At 43.6% G+C, this 19,942-nt stretch overlaps 1 protein-coding gene across 5 annotated transcripts in view; it reads right to left on the reverse strand.

Moving 5' to 3' along the window:
• ARHGAP6 (Rho GTPase activating protein 6) overlaps positions 1 to 19,942 on the reverse strand; it is a 532,244-nt gene that overhangs the window by 62,761 nt on the left and 449,541 nt on the right. For 4 of the 5 annotated variants that reach the window (XM_045050342.1, XM_019823543.3, XM_023248925.2 and 1 more), the window contains one exon: positions 8,330 to 8,489. In XM_045050342.1, coding sequence (XP_044906277.1) covers positions 8,330 to 8,489 — 160 coding nt within the window. Of the gene's footprint in view, positions 1 to 8,329; positions 8,490 to 17,240; positions 17,437 to 19,942 lie in introns of those variants that run through there. The other variant, XM_045050343.1, reaches the window with a different exon arrangement.

Raw genomic sequence — 19,942 nt, forward strand, 5'->3', positions numbered from 1 at the left:
TCATAAAAATAGGCAGTGGGCTGGATTTGGCATTTGGGCTGCAGTTTGTCCACTCCTGTCTTAAGTGAAGACTGCTTCAGCCGCTTTTTCAGAGCTTTGCATTTGTAACAGTTTTATAAATGCCCGGTAATTCAATCGTTAAATCATCTTGAGGGCTCGATTTCAAATTATCTAGAAAGCCTGGTTGGTTTCAAAAACCCCTTGGTATTTAATTTCAATGAATACTTATTTGCCTCCGTTTCACCCAGGGGGAAACAAAGAAAAAAGCAAAACTGGGAGCTCCTATTCATATTTCCGGGATGAGACATTCTTTGTAATTATCAAGTTTACTTTTGGGCCATGCTCCCAACAGAGAGAAGAGCGTAGTCTTGAAGTCTTTGAAAGGTGCCAGAATATTCCAGAAACTGCAGTGACAAAAGTTTTGTTCAAAATGCCAACACCTTGTGCAATAATCGTTGCTGCTCCAAAAAAGATACATAAATATGTACAAATGTGACCAGTAGGGACAAGACGTTGGATAGAAAACTTTTGTCTGAGAACATTAAAGGGAGCCATTTGTGAATACAAAGGCACATAGCATATGGCTTAAAGAAACACATACGATCCTACCGGGCTGCCCGCTCAGCGCCAGAACAGAATGGAACAGCAGCATACATTTGAGAACTTGACATGGTAAAAGCCCTGGGGTACAGAGGAGAGCATCCAAGAAGAAAATTACAGAAGAGCCTGCAGAGAAATCTCTCCGTCATTCCTGGCTTTTGCTGGAATAGGTAGACAAGGCAGCTTGTATCTGTAAGGGTCACCAGTGGTAACTTGGATAAATGCCATCCACTGTTCTATCTTTTAATAGAATTGATGTACTCGTGCATTCTCCATTGACTGACTAGGAAATCCTTGAGGATGGGGACTGCTTTTGACATGATATTATAGCCTCCATTAAAGGCTTCTACCTCTTAAGAACCTAAAGCCCCACATATCTACTTCCTCCAGGTTGTACATCTAGCTTGGTATTGAGAGGGAGAGAGAAGGAGAGGGAGAGAGAGAAAGAGGGGCGGGGGAGAGAGCGAGAGCGCAGGGAAGCTGTACCAGAAGGCCTCCCAGTTGGCACTCTACAGCCGGGCTCTAGACAGAGAAGGCACTAGATGCTTAGGCCAAGGGTCTAACCTAGGCTCATTTCTGTGGCCCTAGGGAAATAATGCCCCATCTACCTTACCAAGGCCCTAAGAGCCCCAGCAAAGAACAACTAAGTTTTCCACATTGACCTTTTTGTTCTTTGCTTCCTGATTGCCTCTTTTCTATTCCATCTGCCTTCCGAGACTCTGTTATTCAAACTGCGGGTCATAAACTATTAACGAATCAGGAAAACGTAGTGGGTCATGACAAGTGCATTATAGAAAACGATACAGAATCAAACAGAAGAGGGCAGGAGAGAACATTATAGACGACATCGAAGTGTATGTCTGATGAAGATAAACAGCATTTGGTTCACGTGTTTCCCGGACTGAGATGTAAAATGTATGTCTTGCTGTAGAATTGAAGTTTGAAATTCAGTGCTCTAAGACGGACAAACTTAAATCTGTGGTGCATTCTCGGAACAGGCTGCAAACAAAATGGATTTCTTCTTTTGTATGCAATAGTGTGATAAATGGCTTTGATAGTGACCACAGTTGGCCACAGGGGCCTGGGGGGTTTTGTTAAAAGAGGAGATTCGGTGGTTGGAGATTACTCTGATGGATTTTAGGTGTGGTGGGCAGAGTAGGAGAGAGGCCCTGGATTGAGGAAAGCAGGTGGGGGCCTCTGGCTACAGTTAAGGTGAGACAGACGTGAGACAAAGTGATATGGCGCCGATGGCAATGGTGACACGTAAGGTTTGTTGAGAGTATATACAACTTCAGGAGATGTTTTCAGCTCACGTTGCTTACTTCGCTTAAATCTCACATCAACCCTACGAGACCATCAGTCAGAGTTGGGGACTGGGCATGGGGTGGCGTGGTAGGGAAACACTGACATGTCAAAATCATTCCTGGGGATCCTGGGGGAAATGAGAGAAAGGCGTGGATGATGCTCTTTAGAGAGACAGGGAAGAGGAGAGGAAGGAAGGAGTTTAATTTGAAAGGACATGTGCATGCGTGCGTGCATGCATTCATCGACTTCCAAGGATTTGCTGAAGGGCAGTGGAATGGGGTGGAGACCCGGGCAGTGTAGCCGGTGTTCCAGATTCAAAGAGAAGTGAGACTTGGCCTTGGCCTGGGGCAATCCCAGTCCCCTGGCAGGTCCCAGAAAAGGTGAGTGTGGGCACAGGAAAGACAGCACGGGCTCTGCCACTCATACCACAGAGATACGTGTTGAGGGCCTCTGAGCCCGGCGGTCCCACGTTATTCTTTGATCACCCTATTGGGTGACGTTTGCTTCCTCTCAGCATTTCTATCTACCTAAGGTGGGGTTTGCAGATTTCACCCCGGGCTTCAATTTCAATTTTACTTATACAGAAGGCTTTGACAAAGAGTTCTAGCACATCACCTCTTCACCTGGGCCACGCCAGCAAGAATAATACGGAAAGAGGATAGATAGATTTTCTGTCTAGGGCTGTTACATAAACACCCAAGCTCATGTTCCTGGCCCGTCAGGTCGCCCTCATTTGTTTGAATCACCACCTACATCACCAGTCGCATTTAAATCCCAAAGACAGCTTCAGGGTGACCCTACCCCAAAATATCATTTTCTCCCTTTCACGGAGTTGTTTACTCGGGTTTTACACCGCCTGAGAGACCACGGTGAGGGACCACTTCATAAGGAAGCCATATAATTGAGCGATTTTGAGGCATACTCTTTTCCTAGACCATTGGGCACATTTTCTTAGACCGTCAACTATTCCTCAGTCCATGACACTGTTCGCAAAATACGTCAACGAAGCCTTTCTCAGCTGTGATATCAGAAATTAACTGAACGGAGGGGGGGAAACAAGAGGACTAAAGAAAACAGGAATGTGCACTTCTGTCTCGTGGAACCATTCAGCTTTAGAAACTTGCCTTACAACATAATGAGGTTAAGCCATAGCGCCTGCACTAACATGCTTTACTGATTGTGGCAGAAATCAGTCATTTCCTTTCGTGTTACCTTAGACAGCAATTTTTTCCTGTAAAGGGCCAGATAGTAAACACTTGAGCCTGCGAGACATATGGGCTGTCACAGCTCCTCAAGTCTGCCTTCGTTACGTGACGGATCTGTAGACGGCATGTAAATGAATAAGCATGGCTGGGTTCCAGTAAGATTTGATTTACCAAAACAGATGGTGAGCTGGGTTTGACCAGCAGGCCAGTTGCTAACCCCTGCTTAGACCATTTGTATTAAATGTTACCAAAATCGTATGAATTGAGCCTAACATACTATCTGAGGCATAAATAGTACTTTGTTGGCGTGTTTTCAATAAATGAGAAGTTCATGCAGGTCATACGGTACTGTTTAATTTCTTGACCATGCTTCTCTGCATTTGTCTTCTGGTTCTGCTGTTAAGGACTGGGACAGTTACACGCTAGAAAGACTCATCCTGAAGCCCATGCCAAGAGCAGCCTTCCACCAGGAGGAAACATTCCATGGTTGTCTCCACGGGGCGAGCTCAGGCTCACAGGGGAAACTCATAGATCTGATCCCTCCCGCTGAAAGGCCTCCCAAAGATTTCTCTAGCTTCTGTAGAGCATCTTCCAAAGTCCCTCTGCGAAATGGCTTAAGTTTAGAAGAGACCACAAATTAAGCTTCTCAGTCATTTTATAAGGTTTATGTAAATATTACCAGTTTTTAGTTTGTGTGTCTCCTGGCTAAATGGATACAGAGGAGGAAGGAGCCACAAGGCGTGAGAAGCTCAGGTCCCTGAACAAATGCATGGAGCAGAGTCCACTCTCTTGGCCCGCATGGCCATCTTCCACAGGAGAAATGTCTGGGTGAGGAAGAAACCGTTGTCCTGTTAAGGCACTGAGTGGTGAGCCTACCTCAATTAACACAAGAGTGTATCTTTTTTAAAAAAAAATTTGTTTTTAACGTTTATTCATCTTGGAGAAAGAGAGAGAGACAGAGCATGAGTGGGGAAGGGGTAGAGAGAGGGAGACACAGAATCCGCAGCGGGCTCCAGGCTCCGAGCCGTCAGCACAGAGCCCGACGCGGGGCCTGAACTCACGGACCGCGAGATCATGACCTGAGCCGAAGTCGGACGCTCAAACGACTGAGCCACCCAGGTGCCCCCACAAGAGGATCTGTGAGATACAGTCTTAGAAGGAGGGTTGCTGGGCCATTTGAGAGTTAGATGTTGCCCAACCACGTTGTAAGTTGCTGCAACAATGAAATTCCTACCAATGGTATGAAAAGTGTCTGCCTTCCCATAAAGTATATTACCCAACTTTTGGAGCCCTTCCGATCTAGGAGGAAGAAAAAACCCCTTTGTGTTTAGCTTGCATTTCTTTAATACACACGTGGGTGCTTCCTGTAATTTGTGTATATATCAATTATTTTTCCTTTTCACATTAGTTTGTAATAAAGCTTTATATGGTACAGAAGTGAGCCTTTAGCTGGTCAAATGTGCTGTAAATTTCTATTGAATTATTTTTTTTCCACACAGATGATTCTATTTTTTGTCCTTCAATGCAGTGAAATACGTCATTATCTTTATGTTTTCTGGGTAATGCCTTCCCCAATGTAAAAATATCTAAATATGCAGCTATGTTTTCTTTCGGTGCACTTATAGTTTCATTAAAAAAAATCCTCAAATATTTCTTCCATATCAGTTTATTTTGATATAAGGGGTAAGGTCAGAATCCAGCCTTTTCTCCTCAGTGGTCGTCTCACTGTCACAAATACTTAATCCATCATTTTCCCCCTGAACAACAAAAAAGCAACATTTATCATGTCATAAGTTGCCATATTTATTTTTGTTCGTTTCTAAACTCTATTGTCTTCTATTGATCTGCCTGTTGCGAAACAGTATAATCCTCTTTTTTTTTTCCAACGTTTTTTATTTATTTTGGGGACAGAGAGAGACAGAGCATGAACGGGGGAGGGGCAGAGAGAGAGGGAGACACAGAATCGGAAACAGGCTCCAGGCTCCGAGCCATCAGCCCAGAGCCCGACGCGGGGCTCGAACTCACGGACCGCGAGATCGTGACCTGGCTGAAGTCGGACGCTTCACCGGCTGCGCCACCCAGGCGCCCCCAGAATAGAAGCTTTCAAGATAACTGTCTGATGGATGAACGGATAAACAAAATGTGGTCCATTCATACAACGGAATAGTACTTGGCTATAAAACGACATGAAGGACAGACACGTGCGACAACACAGGTGAGCCCAGTATAATCACGTAGTTATTTGTCTAGACGATGCTTGGATCAACTTAGGGGCATCACAAAAACAAATCCTGTTGGTGTGTTTTCTGGAATCACATTCAGCTCACAGATCATTAACAACATAATTGACATCTATGTATTACTGATTCTTCTTATTCAGGAAAAAAAATATAGACTTTTATATCTATTCCTAACTTCTCTTCTTTCCCAACTGAGATTCCAACGTCTGGGATTACAATCATTCCCGTGGATACTGTACTAATTGGTTTCCTATCAGTTCTGTAACCAACGACCATAAACTTAGTTGCTTAAACAACTCAGGTTTATTACCTGACGTTTCTGGAGGTCAGAAGTCTGAAATGGGTCTCAGAGGCTGCCTTCGTCCCTTGGCTGGCGGCCCTTCCTTCACCTTCAAAGCCAGCAAGGTTGCATCTCTCGACTATTCCTCCATAGTCCTCTCTCTCTCTGACTCAGCGGTAGCTGGGAAAGTGTCTCTGCCTTTCAGCAGCCATGTGATTAGCTTGGGCCCTCCCAGCTAATCCAGGATAATCTCGCTATGCGCAGGACCTTGATTGCTCACATCTGCAAAGATGTTGGGGCCCGTGAGGTAACACTGGCAGGCTCCGGGGACTAGGACACGGCCCTCTTTGGGAGTGCAGTATTCTGCCTACCGCAGATGTACTCTCAATGGCCATGTCCCTCTCTACCATCCCTGAACTCAACTAGAAGATCCTAACTCTAGTGAGAGGAGAGTGGATTAAGGGCTAGGAAATTTAAAGTACAAAATGGCATGGTTTGCTTTGGCTGTGTTTGGCTGCCGGGATGTTTGCTGTGCAAGTCAAGCTCCCAGCTACTAGCCTCAGATGGACCGTTTGGGCTGCCCTGTCATCTTGCAACACCGCTGGTCCACCAGCTTCCCTCTCTTCCCCTCTTTGCCTCTTTCCTCAAACCTCCTGGACCTCCTTCCCATCCTGGCTCCCAGCAGATGAAATTGCTTCCTATTTCGCTGACGATGGAGAGGCAGTCTCGGCTGAATCCACATGTTTGCCCACTGGCTTCTAATCTGGCCGCATCTGCGCTCACATAACTGATGTCCCCTGATCATTACAGCTCGAGAGGACGTCAGACTCTGCTGGTGCTCTGATCCCACTCCTACGGTCCACTCTAGGAAGCCACCTCAGTAACTTCCCAACCCCCACTCCTCAAGTCTTCCCCTTCTACGGTGAGTCCCAGCAGCCGATGAATATGTCAGATTATCATTCACCTGAGCCCTGGAAACACTAGTTTCACAGAGGAAGAGGGGTCCCCAAACAGATACCCACAAACAAATCCCTACATCATTCTAAAGTGACAGAGAACAGAAGTATGAGCTTGAGTTTATTTCCATTTCATTATACCCACTATCTCATTAGGTTTGCTGTCATTTATTTAGGGTCTAGGCCATGGCCACTGTATTTATTTTCTTGAATAAATTATTCACACTGTGAATTGACCCTGTTTAAAACCTCCACTTGGGGGTTTGCACAGACCCAAGTTGCCACCCTCAGACCAAAGCTGCCATCACAGTTCTCAGCACTGGCCCTGTATCTGAAGGATCTGGGAAAACATTCGATGTCTAGAATCATGTGCCCCAAACAAATGCTTCAGAACTCTTGGGTGATGTCTGTTTCTCTCCTCCCAGGCACACGATTCCTTCTCTCCTCCATAAGTAAATTACTTGTAAATCATTAGTTCCTACTTTGATAGAAAATAAAAAAAATAAGTCCTATAGCTCAAACATCTTTGAACATCTCAATAGAGCAAATATTTCCTTGAAGAGGCTGGGAACTACATAGTCTCAGAAACAAGTAATGGAGGGTTGCCTGGGTGGCTCCGTCTGTTAAGCGTCTGACTTGGGCTCATGTCACGATCTCACGGTTTGTGAGTTCAAGTCTTACGCCGGGCTCTGTGCTGACAGCTCAGAGCCTGGAGCCTGCTGCAGATTCTGTGTCTCCCTCTCTGTCAGTCGCTCCCCACTCATGCTCTGTCTCTGTCTCTCTCTCTCTTGCTCTCAAAAATAAACATTGAAAAAAAAATTAAAAAAAAAACAAGTAACAGAGATAGCTTCTAGCAGACAATTTTTATAAAACTGTTTGGTAAAGGTTATTTATTTAGTGGACTCTTTAAAAAGCAGGAACAAAGAGGAACATCAAATTAACTGGAGTTAAAAACAAAGCTACAAAAGAATGTTTGTTCCACGATATCTTATCTGATATGTATCCAATCTGAGTGTCACAGGACTTTTTTGAGCCATCATTCCCTTTGCTACAATTGGGTTTGCCAACAACATTTCTAAGTTGTTCTAGAAACTGAAAGAACAACAAATCGCCTTTCTGTTACACGCTTTTACAGATTAGGAAGTATCCTTATGGAAGATAGGAAACATTCAGAAACAGAATTGACCGATGAAAGGATTTCAGATTCACACTTCTCATCTTTACCAGAATCAGGACCTGTATTTGTCAAAACGTCAGATGCACCAGGTGAAAGATGATAAAAATGACTTAACGTGAGTAGAATCCCTGATTCTGGGTTAGCATAAGGTCAAATGACGAGTTTAATAGATTGTGAAAACATTCTTTTCAACTGATTATTTTGATATCACGTTGCTACCCGCACGGTCTTAGTTCGAGCCCTTGAGGTTGACCTTTCTGAAAGTTCTTTTTAATGGATTGTTCGGAAGCCATGCAGGCTGCTGAGATACACATGGCTTTCCCCTTCGCTACCTCAAGCTGACCTTCCCCAAGCGGACCTTCCCTTTCGACATATTGGTTGACACGTCAACTGTCCCCCTTGAACATGTCCTTCAGGATGGACAATGATGCCAGCCAACAACCAAGAAGCTGCAGTTTCCTTCCCGTGTTAATGTTAGGTGCGAGAGGTGTTTCCAGCCTGGGGCTTTGGCGAAGCAGGTGTTCGACTCTCAGCGTTTCCCGGGGGAATGGCAGGCGTGGCCTTACCTTTGGGAATGGTGATTGGACAGCTCAGGTCACAGTCCTGCTGCAACTGATAGAAAGCCACTTCCTGCAGCCGGGCCCGCTCCAGCTCAGAGAGACTCTGGATGGGAACCGATCTCAGCCGCACACTGCGGCCCGACATGCTGTTCCAGGTGAAATCACCCTGCACCAAAGGGGGAAAACACCAAGAGTTAAACACAGTTCATGTATGTCTCACGAACCTCATCCTTTCTCTTAGTTGGTAATAAAGTCAAGCAAACTTCATCTCTGGGTGCCACCATCGGCTCTTCGGCCCTAACATCAAATCTACTCTCAGTTAACCGTGAATTTTCTCAGTCAGGTGCGAATGCCAAAAATCTCTAGTATCTGCTGGGTCACTTGGTCCCGTATAATGATTTACATGTAGCCAAAGAAAACCACGGGAAAGAGACTTTAAAGGTCCTACTTCCTCTCTTTTACGGGGACACATGGGAACTTTTTCGGTCGTGTAGCTCAGTGAAAGGAAAAAGTGCCGCCAGGTGCCATCACGCACACTAGATTTGAGCAAACCGGGTTTGAACAGCACAAGTCTGCTTATACACAGATATTTTGGGGTAAATACAGTACGGTACTATAAATGTATGTTCTCTTCCTTACGATTTCCTTAATCACATTTTCTTTTCTCTAGCTTACTTTATTCTAAGAATATAGTCTGTAATACGTACAACATACAAAATAGGTGCTAACAGGCTTTATGTTACTGGTAATTACGGCTTCCACTCAAGTAGGCTGTTGGTAGTTCAGTTTCTGGGGAATCAAAAATTAAATGCAGATCTTTGATTGTGTTGGGGGTTGGTGCCCTAACTCCCACAATGTTCAAAGGTAAACTGTATAATACTTAATAATATAATACATTACATGAGAATACAATCTAGTATATTTATAACATATAACATATGCTCATATGATAAATACTTACGGTACATAATTATATGTATGATACATTGTATTAATATTACAGTAATTTACAGCGTATGTAAATACAATATAATAGAGGTGAAATTGAGCCTTACAGAAGTTAAGTAATTTTCCTCAAATCATAAAACTTATAAGATTTGGAACCAACCAGAACTCAAGCTAAAAACATGTGCCCTTAAACTGTCTGCTAAATCAACCATTGAGTTTCTATTTACAGCACTCTGAGTTATTTTGGTCAATAGGTACAGAAATATGATCAATCACAACTACACATATTTCTAGACACATCTGATGTTAAAATACGCCATAGCAAAGAATCAAAGCAAAGATTCCCCCACTCCTGAGTATGTTCTTGTGTGCACATACATCCATGTGGACTGAATAGCCCTGCCCTCGGTGTGGACAGTGAGAATGTGATGGCCTAAGAGATGATACGCCACGATCCTCTGAAACCCAGTGTCCCCTTACCGAGGAGGGTTTCCCGTGAACCACAGACATCAGCCACAGCGCAAGAGCTTTGAACAGGTATCTACAATTTCTTTAGCAATCAAAAAAAGTTCCAGGAGGAAGGAGCAGCGCTGGCCCCACAGGCAGTGCCCAGGAGTTGTGCATGTGCAAAACATAGAAGGAATCTCATAAGACTTTGCCATCCTCATCACTCGCCTTAAAGAAGAGAGACAAGAACGATCGTCCCCAGCAGCTAGCGAAACACCTCTGTGCCCTCGTGGTAGCAAATTCCTGCCTAGAATGTTCACTCCAAGAGTGAATGGCACTATGCTAATTTGTCGATATTTTTTCCTTTGTATGTGGGGCTTCATGTATTTATTCATTCATTTAACAGATGGAGATATTACACTCTGGTCGGGGCAGACAACAAACAAGGCAAGTATAGGGTACACATATGAATTTGCATCCGGTGCATAATGGTAAAAACAGGAGCCCAGGAGGGGTTCAGGGGGCATGATGGGGGGATAGTCTGGGCACAGGAGTGAGTGAGCAAATCCAGGCAAAGTGGGTAGATTGCCATCGTTTGATGAACTGAAAAAAATTCTTCCAGGCCCAGTATATTTTGCATTTTTTCCTTCCTTTTCCGTTTTTGGTATAATTGGCCTAAGCACAAGTTTAGACAGGAGTTGAGGACTCAGGCCTTGAGTATACCTCTCACTCACAGTCTTTAAGCTTAGGGTACCATGAGGTATAATATCAGTGAATTGCTCTTTTTCCTCCCAAACGAAAGTTCCAGGTGAGTTGGCAACTTTTATTTTTTAATTTTTATGTATTTTTGAGCGAAAGAGAGAGACAGAGCGTGAGCAGGGGAGGGGCAGAAAGAGAGAGAGAGAGAGAATGAGAGAGAGAGAGAGAGAGAGAGAGAGAGAGGCACAGAATCTGAAGCAGCCTCCAGGTTCCGAGCTGTCAGCACAGAGCCCAATGCAGGGCTCGAACCCACGAACCTCGAGATCATGACCTGAGCCGAAGTTGGACCCTTAACCGACTGAGCCACCCCCAGAGGAGTTGGCAACTTTTAAATATGAAGTTTAGGTATCTAAGAAAGCCCATGGCTATTTGAAGTGTCAAAATGGAATTGCATACCTATTCATTAAAAGCACTTAAGAATGTGACCTCCAGTTGGCTCAATTATCTATAGTAGGGGTTGACCATCTTTTGCTGTAAAAGTCCAGATAGTAAATATTTCAGGCTCGACAGGCCATGTGGTCTCTGTCAAACCACTCAAATACACCTTTGTGGCAGAAAGCAGCCATGGACAATTCATAAATGAATGAGTGTGGCCGTGTTCCAATAAAACTTCATTTATAAAAACAGGCGGAAGGCTGCATTTTTCCATTGGGCTATATAGTTCACCAACCTCTGGACCACAGCTTATGACTGAAATAAACCAATCCCTATAATAAACATTTTATTTTTATTTGCTATGTCCTCTTGGTTAATTAATTCAAACAAAATTTAATGGGCACCTATTACATGCCGAGAAGGGTACTAGGCTTGGGATAATCAAAGTGACAGCACGGTCCTTGTTCTTAAGGAGTTAAACTTCAAGGGGCGCCTGGGTGGCTCAGTCGGTTGAGCATCTGACTTTGACTCAGGTCATGATCTTGCAGTTTGTGAGTTCGAGCCCCGCGTCGGGCTCTGTGCTGACAGCTCAGGGCCTGGAGCCTGCTTCGGATTCTGTGTCTCCCTCTCTCTGCCCCTCCCATGCTCACGCTCTGTCTCTCTGTGTCTCTCAATAATAAATAAATGCTAAAAACAATTTCAACTTCAATAGGAAGAGCACATACGACCCATAAAATACAGAGATTGTGATACTGGAATTAAGTACCAGATGCAATGGGGTACCTAGGGGAAAAGGTTTGGACATCTGTCTGGGGGATCAAAGAAAGCTTTCTAGAGAAGGCGGTGTTTCAACGGAGACTCGAAAGCTGAGTAAGAGGAGTGAGAGTTTGCCCAGTAGAAATGCAACACTGGAAAAACAGTGGGTGCCAAGGCAAATGAATTCGGGACAACTAGCTTGGTTTGGGAAATTACAGGGCTGGAAGGAGGGAAATTGCAGGAGGCGAAGCCATGTAGAAGTCAGGGCCAGATCCTGGAGGGCTTTTACTGCAGGCATTGCGAGGTAGATTGGACTCTACTCAGTAGTAGGTGATGCCTAGTCATGAAGGGACCTTGAACGAGAGAGGAGCATGATCAGATCGACATATGGGAAAAATGACTGGGAAGAAATTTCAAAAGAAAGTGAGGGAGGGAGCAAGTCAAAGATGTAGAGATCAGCAAAAATGTTGGGCTAGGTATGATGCTGATTCAAATTTGAACAAGTGGAGCCACATTCTCTAAGTCTCTAAGAGAGACACCTAGAACCTAGACACCTATATTATTCTTGTGATTTTTTTCAGCCATTTAAAAATGTAAACACCATTCTTCGCTGGAAGGTAGTATAAAACAGCAGGCGGTGAGCTGGATTTGGCCCACGGGCTGTAGTTTGCAGACACCGGATACAAAGAGATTAGGGTCTTTTAATATGCCGCACAGATTTATTTAACATCTACTACCATGTACCAGAGACCCTGTCCTGCATCATGAGCTATATATATATATATATCAGCTAGATTCAGGAGGGCAAGAAACTCGCCTGGTTTATCCGCCTTGGTGTCCCCGGTGTCCAAGGCAGAACCTGGCACGTAACTGTCACTGAATAAATATTTGTCAATCCACAGACTAAATGAATCAGGTACGTCACCAGTTCAATAAGAAACTGGAAACTAACCACCCATGTAATGCTGTATCTAGGTGGGAGATGTCTTGTGGATTTGAATAAACTGCTAAGAAACAGTGTTTTGAAAGAGAGCCTGTGGATGAGCCAAAAAATGCTGGTACATGAGGACAGAAAATAAACGTAGTAACATCAGACCCGAAGAAAAACAAATCCATGACACCTACACTCACCCATCAGAACTCCTACGAGCACAAGGACATGAAACACAAAGGTCGATATTGCCTTGTGATCCTCATGGGAGGTGCCCAGAAGAGGGCCACAGCCCAACAGCACGGCCTAGAATGTGCCTCTGGCTGTTCCTCAACTCTCAATTGTGCTCCAGGCCAGCATGTTTCTTTGGTGACTGTTCATCTACTAAACGGGTGACTCATTTTAAGGCTCTCTGGATCTAGTCTTCTGAGTGGTTGCCACAGGATGTTTTTTTTTTCCCCCCAAATTGAAAGTGGATGATTTCAAATTTGTTTCAATACTATAAATGTAAGTGAAGTTGAAACTGACCCAATGTTTCTGGATAGCCTAAAGGCCTTGATAGTTGTAAAACTATCCTTTAAATCTGGAGCACTACTGGACGGCATCAATAAAGGATAACAATGATACAAAAAGATACAGCACAGTGGTTTTTGAGGGTGATTTTTGCCCCCCTCAGGAGACATCTGGCAATGGCGGGAAACATTTTTGGCTGTCGTAAGTCTGGGGAGGGGTTCGCTACTGGCATCTAGTGGGTGAAGGTCAGGGATCTATCTGTTCAACATCCTACAACACCCAACACAGCCCCCCACGATAAAGAAATATCTCGCCCCACACGTTCATAGAGCAGAGGTTCAGAAACCTTGGCATAGCATACCTTAGGTCTGCTATTAGGCCCAGATTACATAGAATCTCCTTAAAACGATCGTGTCAGGAGCTATTAATAATCATTGATGAGTTTGGTTTAATATCAAATGCATGCACTATGTATCCTTAAGTATATTATACATTATTATGTATATTACATATGTATAAATCTGTGTATTATGTAAACAAACAGAATTACGGAAGCTATGTAAAACTAGCATTAAGAAATACAAACAGCACAAACCAATTTAAAAGGAACAAACAAACACAAACAAGGTCTCAATACAATAGAGTCTTGATCAACTGGAGAACAACTCCCCAAAAGCATGAACCAAAGAGATTTCCTTCCTCTACCAGAAGTATATGTCTCCACATTTAGAGAAAAGAAGAAGCAAAAGACAAACTGAAAAACCAACAATCTAATATCTGTGATCTATTCAGAAAGGTCATTCTTTTGAGCAAAATTGCATCTTTACAAACAGACTTGATTTTCCCATGAAATAAAATTGATTGAAATCATTTTGGTTTTGGTCTATACCACATTGTTTTCTTATGTCCTTGAGACTAGTCTCTAATTGTGGCATCTCTCTAACCTCATCCAACTGTAAACTTCCAAAGGCCAAGGGAGCCAGCAAGGAGTGATTCAGGGCTGTTCAAAATTCAGCCTGCAGACCCAGGACAGTGGAGTTACCTGGGCAGATGATTCTTGTTAAATATGCGGGTTTCTGGGCTTTAAGGCAGATTTGGGGAATTAGGGTCACAAGGAATTAGGGTCAAGCACCTTCATCATGAGCCAGCATCCCCAGATGAGCCTTATTTTTGCACAATAAAGGTTGAGACCCACTGGTATGGTGGTGGAGACTTGGGTTCACATACAGATGAGCTCTTTGGTAAGATTCAGAACATCCCTGAGCCTCGGTGTCCGCATCAATAAGATGGAGCAAAGAACAAGCCACCTCTCAGGTTTGTAGCGATCAGATGAGACAATGCCAGTGAATTTCTGTGGGGGAGGGCTTATTAGCTCCCAGCAAGCCCTGAATATGTGGTAATTAAAGTCATAATTAGCATTAATCATCATTCCTCTAAATTTACATCCCCCTTTTAAACCTGGCAGTTTTAGTGACACCGAAAACTCCTAAGAACCGTGCACTGAATTCATGAATAAATGGTTCCTCTATGTGCAAGATGCCTTTTCTAGGTGTTTACAAGCCAGCCAGCTGGATTGTGGCTCCATATGGGCAAGAAACAGAAGAAAAGACCAGATCGGTAAGTTAAGGCCTGAAAAATGGCACGCCATGTAGAGAAACCACACCAGGAGCTGAATTTCTTTTTAACTGTTTTCTGTTGCGGCCAGCCGTCATTTGTACAGCCAAGGTTCCCAGATAATCGCAATGTGTTGTTGAAACATGGCATAAGTTTAAATACCAGGCTCGCGACCAACATTTTTGAAAAGGGCTGCCTGGTTCTTTATAACTCCAAAATAAACACATCACCAATGACAAGGAACCCCCTTCTTCATGAGCTTCCGGGCAAAGCTGAGCGTATTTGTGTAGCTGTCACACTGCTGTTTGGACTCTTAAAAGAGGTTATTCCTCTAGGAACTCAACAGAATATTCATCTGTCCAGTCACTTTCTTCTCTGGATTCCTCAGCCTCTCCTTCTCAAAAGATCTTGTTCTATTCATCGGTTCTGGTCTGTCGCCTGAGAGAAGGAATTTAAGAAAATTCTGAACACTTTGGTGGGTATGGCAGTCCACTTTGTTACCTTTGCTTTGGTAGTAGCTATTTATTGCTACAAGGAGTAGCTATTTATTGCTACAAGGAGTGTTACAATGTCACCGAAGTGTAATGGAAATGTACACTTAACTCATTCAACAAGTACTTAATGAGCAGCTTCCACAGGCCAGGCAGTGTTCTAGGTCCCGTGGATTCACTGGCGAACAACAAAACAAAGCACCCTGCACTCAACAAGTTTCCAGGTTAGTGAAGGAAACTGATAAGAAACAAAGATAATACATGAGTAAATTACATAACAATTTACAAGGCGATAAACCCTAGGAGGAAAAGAAGGTAGAGCCCGGTGAGAGGAATCAGGAGTGCTGGCGGGGAGGGGTTTCCAGGGCAACCTTATTGAGACGCGATCTTTGAGTCAACCCTCAAGTAAGGAGGTGAGGTGATGCGCCCGGCAGATCCTAGGAGATGAGAATCCCAGGCAGAGATGAATTGACACAAAGGCAGTTGGGGTAGTGGCTAAAAGCAAGGGCTGGCAAGCTAGGCTGTTGGGTTTTTCATTTTGGGTCTGCCACTTTCCAGTCATGTGGCTTTTACCAAGCTATTTTCTCTCCTGTGCTTTGTTTTCCTAACCTGTGACACGGGGGTGATGACTAGCCAGGGTTTGGCACACAAGAGCCTGTGGACCAAATCCAGCCTCCTGATTGCTTTTATAAATAAAGTTTTATTGGAACACAGCTGCACTCATTCACTTAGGTATTGTCTACTGCTGCTTTCACCGACTTGCAAAGCTGAAACTGTTTGCTATCTGGCCCTCTACAGAAAAAGTTTGCTGACTCCTGGACGACACTAAAAGTAAAGGCACATCTATGATGAGGATTTGTCTTTAGGGTCGCCATTTTCCTCCTCTGCTAAGATTTTCTCCGGGCAACATCCCAAAGAGCCTGTAAAGAAATCACACAACATAGGAAGAATTGGGGATATTGGAAAGTATGTAAAAGTCGGGGTGATATAAAAGTGGTTATCTGCAAATGGCCCATTCATCTAAATTATTGATAAACCAAAGAAGGAGAAATGAACATCGTCAAGCCCAGTGCTGTGCTAACACCATTCAAAAACAACAACAACAACAACAACAACAACAACAACCCAAAAAGTCAACATGTCTTAGTTCAATGACATTAGAAAGGCAGACCTCCGGACATGGATTGGACCGTGAAGATCCTGCTAACACTCATGGATGGTTCACTTTCTGCTAGTTATTGCCCCGAGCCCTTTATCTGTGTTAGCTCATTTATTTCTTACACCAGCTCTAAGGACCATGTTACCATTATTATTCCCGTACTTCCGATGAGGAAACCTAGGCACGAGTCTTAAGTAACTTGTCAAGCTGGGCGGAGTTGGGATCTGAAGCCAGGCTGTGGGCTCCAGAATGTAGACCCCAAAGCACTATACGTATTTCATCCCTTCTCATGATAAATCAATCCAAACCCCTGCCTTTACAAAGGAGGAAAGAAAGGTCCAAGGAAGTCAGATGACTCCTACAGAAGCAGAGTGGCATCTGGGACGTAAGGGACACATTCGGCCTCTTCCCCGCACCGCGTCTTTTCATTACGAGACACAGCCTTATAGTAAGGAGAGCCAGACAGTGTCCAAAAATCCAGGAGCTTAAGGTTTTCCCCTTTTGTAAAACAGAGCCCATCAGATTTATTATTAGCCTTATCTAATATCCCAGTTGTTCTCCAAAGGCCGGGTTCGAGACGTCCAGCGGAGAAAATAAGCCACTTTATTCTTTCAGAACTCAAAACAGCCCGTGCCGAATCTTCTGCAGAAAGCAGCCCAGTTATGCTGTCGCATTTCATTACGGCATGCGCCTCTCTGCTCCCGTTTGCTCACTGCAAGCTGCTGTAACATTATCAACCGATCTAAAAATAACATTCTCATAAATCTCTACTGGCACAGATAAGTACTTAGCTGTCGCACATCTCAGACACTGATCCATCCACTTTTCTTCCCAAATCACAAGACAGATGTGGAAGCATCGCAACACTTTGTCACCATAATCTTCTCAAAAAGAAGTATAAGCAGAGACATATCCGTTGCTTACCCAGGAATTCTATTCAGCCGTGTCTCTGCTGTCCTAATGTAACAGAACTACGCTTGGAGTAGGAACTGGAGTCTGCTTTTTTTTTTTTTTTAATTATTCTTTTGGTGAAAAATGGATCCTGCAATGGCAGATTACATCGAGTATCTGAGAAAAGGCCCAGCTGGCATAGCTGCGATTCTCAGGATACTTTGTGTTGCCAGAGACCTCTGCTACCGTGAATCTTGGGACCAAAAAATGCAATCTTGTCATTGGACCATTGAGAAGTTCCTGTCCCTTCGGAATGGAGGCAGGCTGTGTCACTGAGTGAGCGTGTGAGTGAGTCGGTGTGTGTGCATGTGTGTGTGTGTGTGTGTGTGTGTGTGTGTGTGTGTAGAAAGGGGGGGAGGGACAAAAAGAATGCAGAGAAATTGAAAGTGGTTTTCCTGATTTTTATTTTAATAAGGCTATTTAAAAAAAAATTTTTTTTAACATGTATTCATTTTTGAGAGACAGAGAGAGACAGAGCATGAGCGGGGAAGGGGCAGAGAGAGGGAGACACAGAATCCGAAGCAGGCTCCAGGCTCCGAGCTGTCAGCACAGAGCCCGATGCGGGGCTCGAACCCATGAACCACGAGATCGTGACCTGAGCCCAAGTCGGACGCTCAACCCACTGAGCCACCCAGGAGCCCCATTAACAAGGCTATTTTGAAGAGATATTCTGGAGTGAGGAAAGGATTCCTCTTTTTAAAAAAATCGTCTTTTCCACAGGGATCTACAAATGGTAATTGGATTGTAACTGTGCAAAGTGTCCTTATTAGGAATCAAGCAAAGAATGTTGGAAGCCTCGGGTAAAATCCCTGAGAGCATGATAAAGCACACAGGACGCTTTCTTTGTGTAGGACAAATCCTCAATTCTTAAATTATATTTTAAAACCACTGGCTTGTTCATTTTCCTAAGACCAGAAAAAAAGCATTTAAAAACGAAAAGATTTCTTTCTCTTTTATACCGAAGCATAACACATGCTCTGAATTTTATGCTCTTTGTGAAACAATAGTCCTTGAGAAGTTGTTCATTTCCTGAACAGGAGGGTGTGGAGGGCGGTGTGGACATAACCACGTGGCCATGTTTAAGAGGGTGCAGGTGGGAGTTGGGGCTGACGAAGAGAACTCCACGAAGAGCAGAAAGAAAAGGAAAGACTAAAAACATACCCCGATCACTAATTACCTTGATCTCCATGTATACCACATAGCACTGAAGCAAACACAATTCAAAAAGACATTTTTGTTTTCCCGTCGATACGAAGTTATAGTTCTCCTGCGGTCTAGAGTGAATTCCAACCGAAGAATTGCTGTGATTATAACCGACAACCTGAGAAATGATTTCACGGATGATCTTACCCAAAACTTCGAGATTTGGTATGTTTTTTGCTAGGATTCTGTGAGGTTAATCATCTCTTGATAGAAGCCACACACAGCTTCTGCTGCTGCTGGGATTTATTTAGCAAGAGAAAGGAATTTGAAAACAATAAAACACATCAGATGGTTTTCTTTCCCAGAACGGTTACACGTAAAGAGAAATTCAGAGTCAAGATTTACACACCTCCATATCCACTACCCCCGACGTGCAGATGTTGAAAATAGTCATCATTCCAGCAGATACTGAATACGGTTTATGTAATCTGGACACTTGCAAATGGAATTCAGATCCTCATTTAAATTTATTTAATATAATATTTCGCATGAAATTGATAAGTACGCAATTCACTTGTCATGGTTAGGCCAGTGATCTTTTAGTTCTCATGTAGTTCTCACTGTGAGCTTACTAAGCGCTGGACATTTTCCTAAGCATTTTATTCATTAACTGCTAAAGGAATTATAAAAAGTGGGTTACATCACATCCCATATTACAGATGAGGAAACAGAAGTTCAGAGAGGTTAAGTACTATGCCCAAAGATTCACAGCTCATAAGTACCACAGCTGTGATCCCAACCACTACGAGGCTTACAAATGAACTGGAAGACAAAGCCACAGGCCACAACCCGCACCGGTCAGGGCCATGTCTCAACTGTCTAATGAGAAATAGACACGGCAATTTAATAAGAATGATAACCAAAGACTGGAGTGGCTTGTTAAATCAGCTACTTAATGGAGTCATACACTGTCAGGTCAACGCACGTTTCATAAGAAGGCGACTATTTCTTTAAATGAATAATCTCAACCTCAAGAGACAATGTCTTGAGAAATCCCTGGTCTGTTTTCAGAGTGGAACCAAGTTTGGCCTGGAGAGGCAATGCAGAGCAATGGAGAAGCTGTGTATCTGGCATTCTTTGGAAAAACGCACTCAAGCCAGAAAAACAAAGGGCGAAGATAAAGAACCTTCTTTTTATTTAAATATCCAGTCTTTAAGTAGAACCAATAAGAGAACCAATAAGAGGCCCAAAGTCACCCAAACAGCCTGAGAAATAAATATCAGGAAGCAATTAAAAGGTCCATTCCATGGGAGAGCTTGCTAACCACAAAAATGCTAGAACACAACTGTGATCTTTTATCCATTTGACTCTTCACTAGCCAAGAGTACCAAGCAACAACTATGCCATTAAGTATTCACTCCACCTTCTTCTTTGGCTCTTCTGGATTATTTCTGCTCATGCTGTTGGGGACATTTTGCACATTCAGGGCAAAAATATTATAGAACCACTATGTCAAATTTGGGGGGGGGGTG

This window comes from Felis catus, chromosome X, assembly GCF_018350175.1.
Source record: "Felis catus isolate Fca126 chromosome X, F.catus_Fca126_mat1.0, whole genome shotgun sequence".
Taxonomy (NCBI): Eukaryota; Metazoa; Chordata; class Mammalia; order Carnivora; family Felidae; genus Felis; species Felis catus.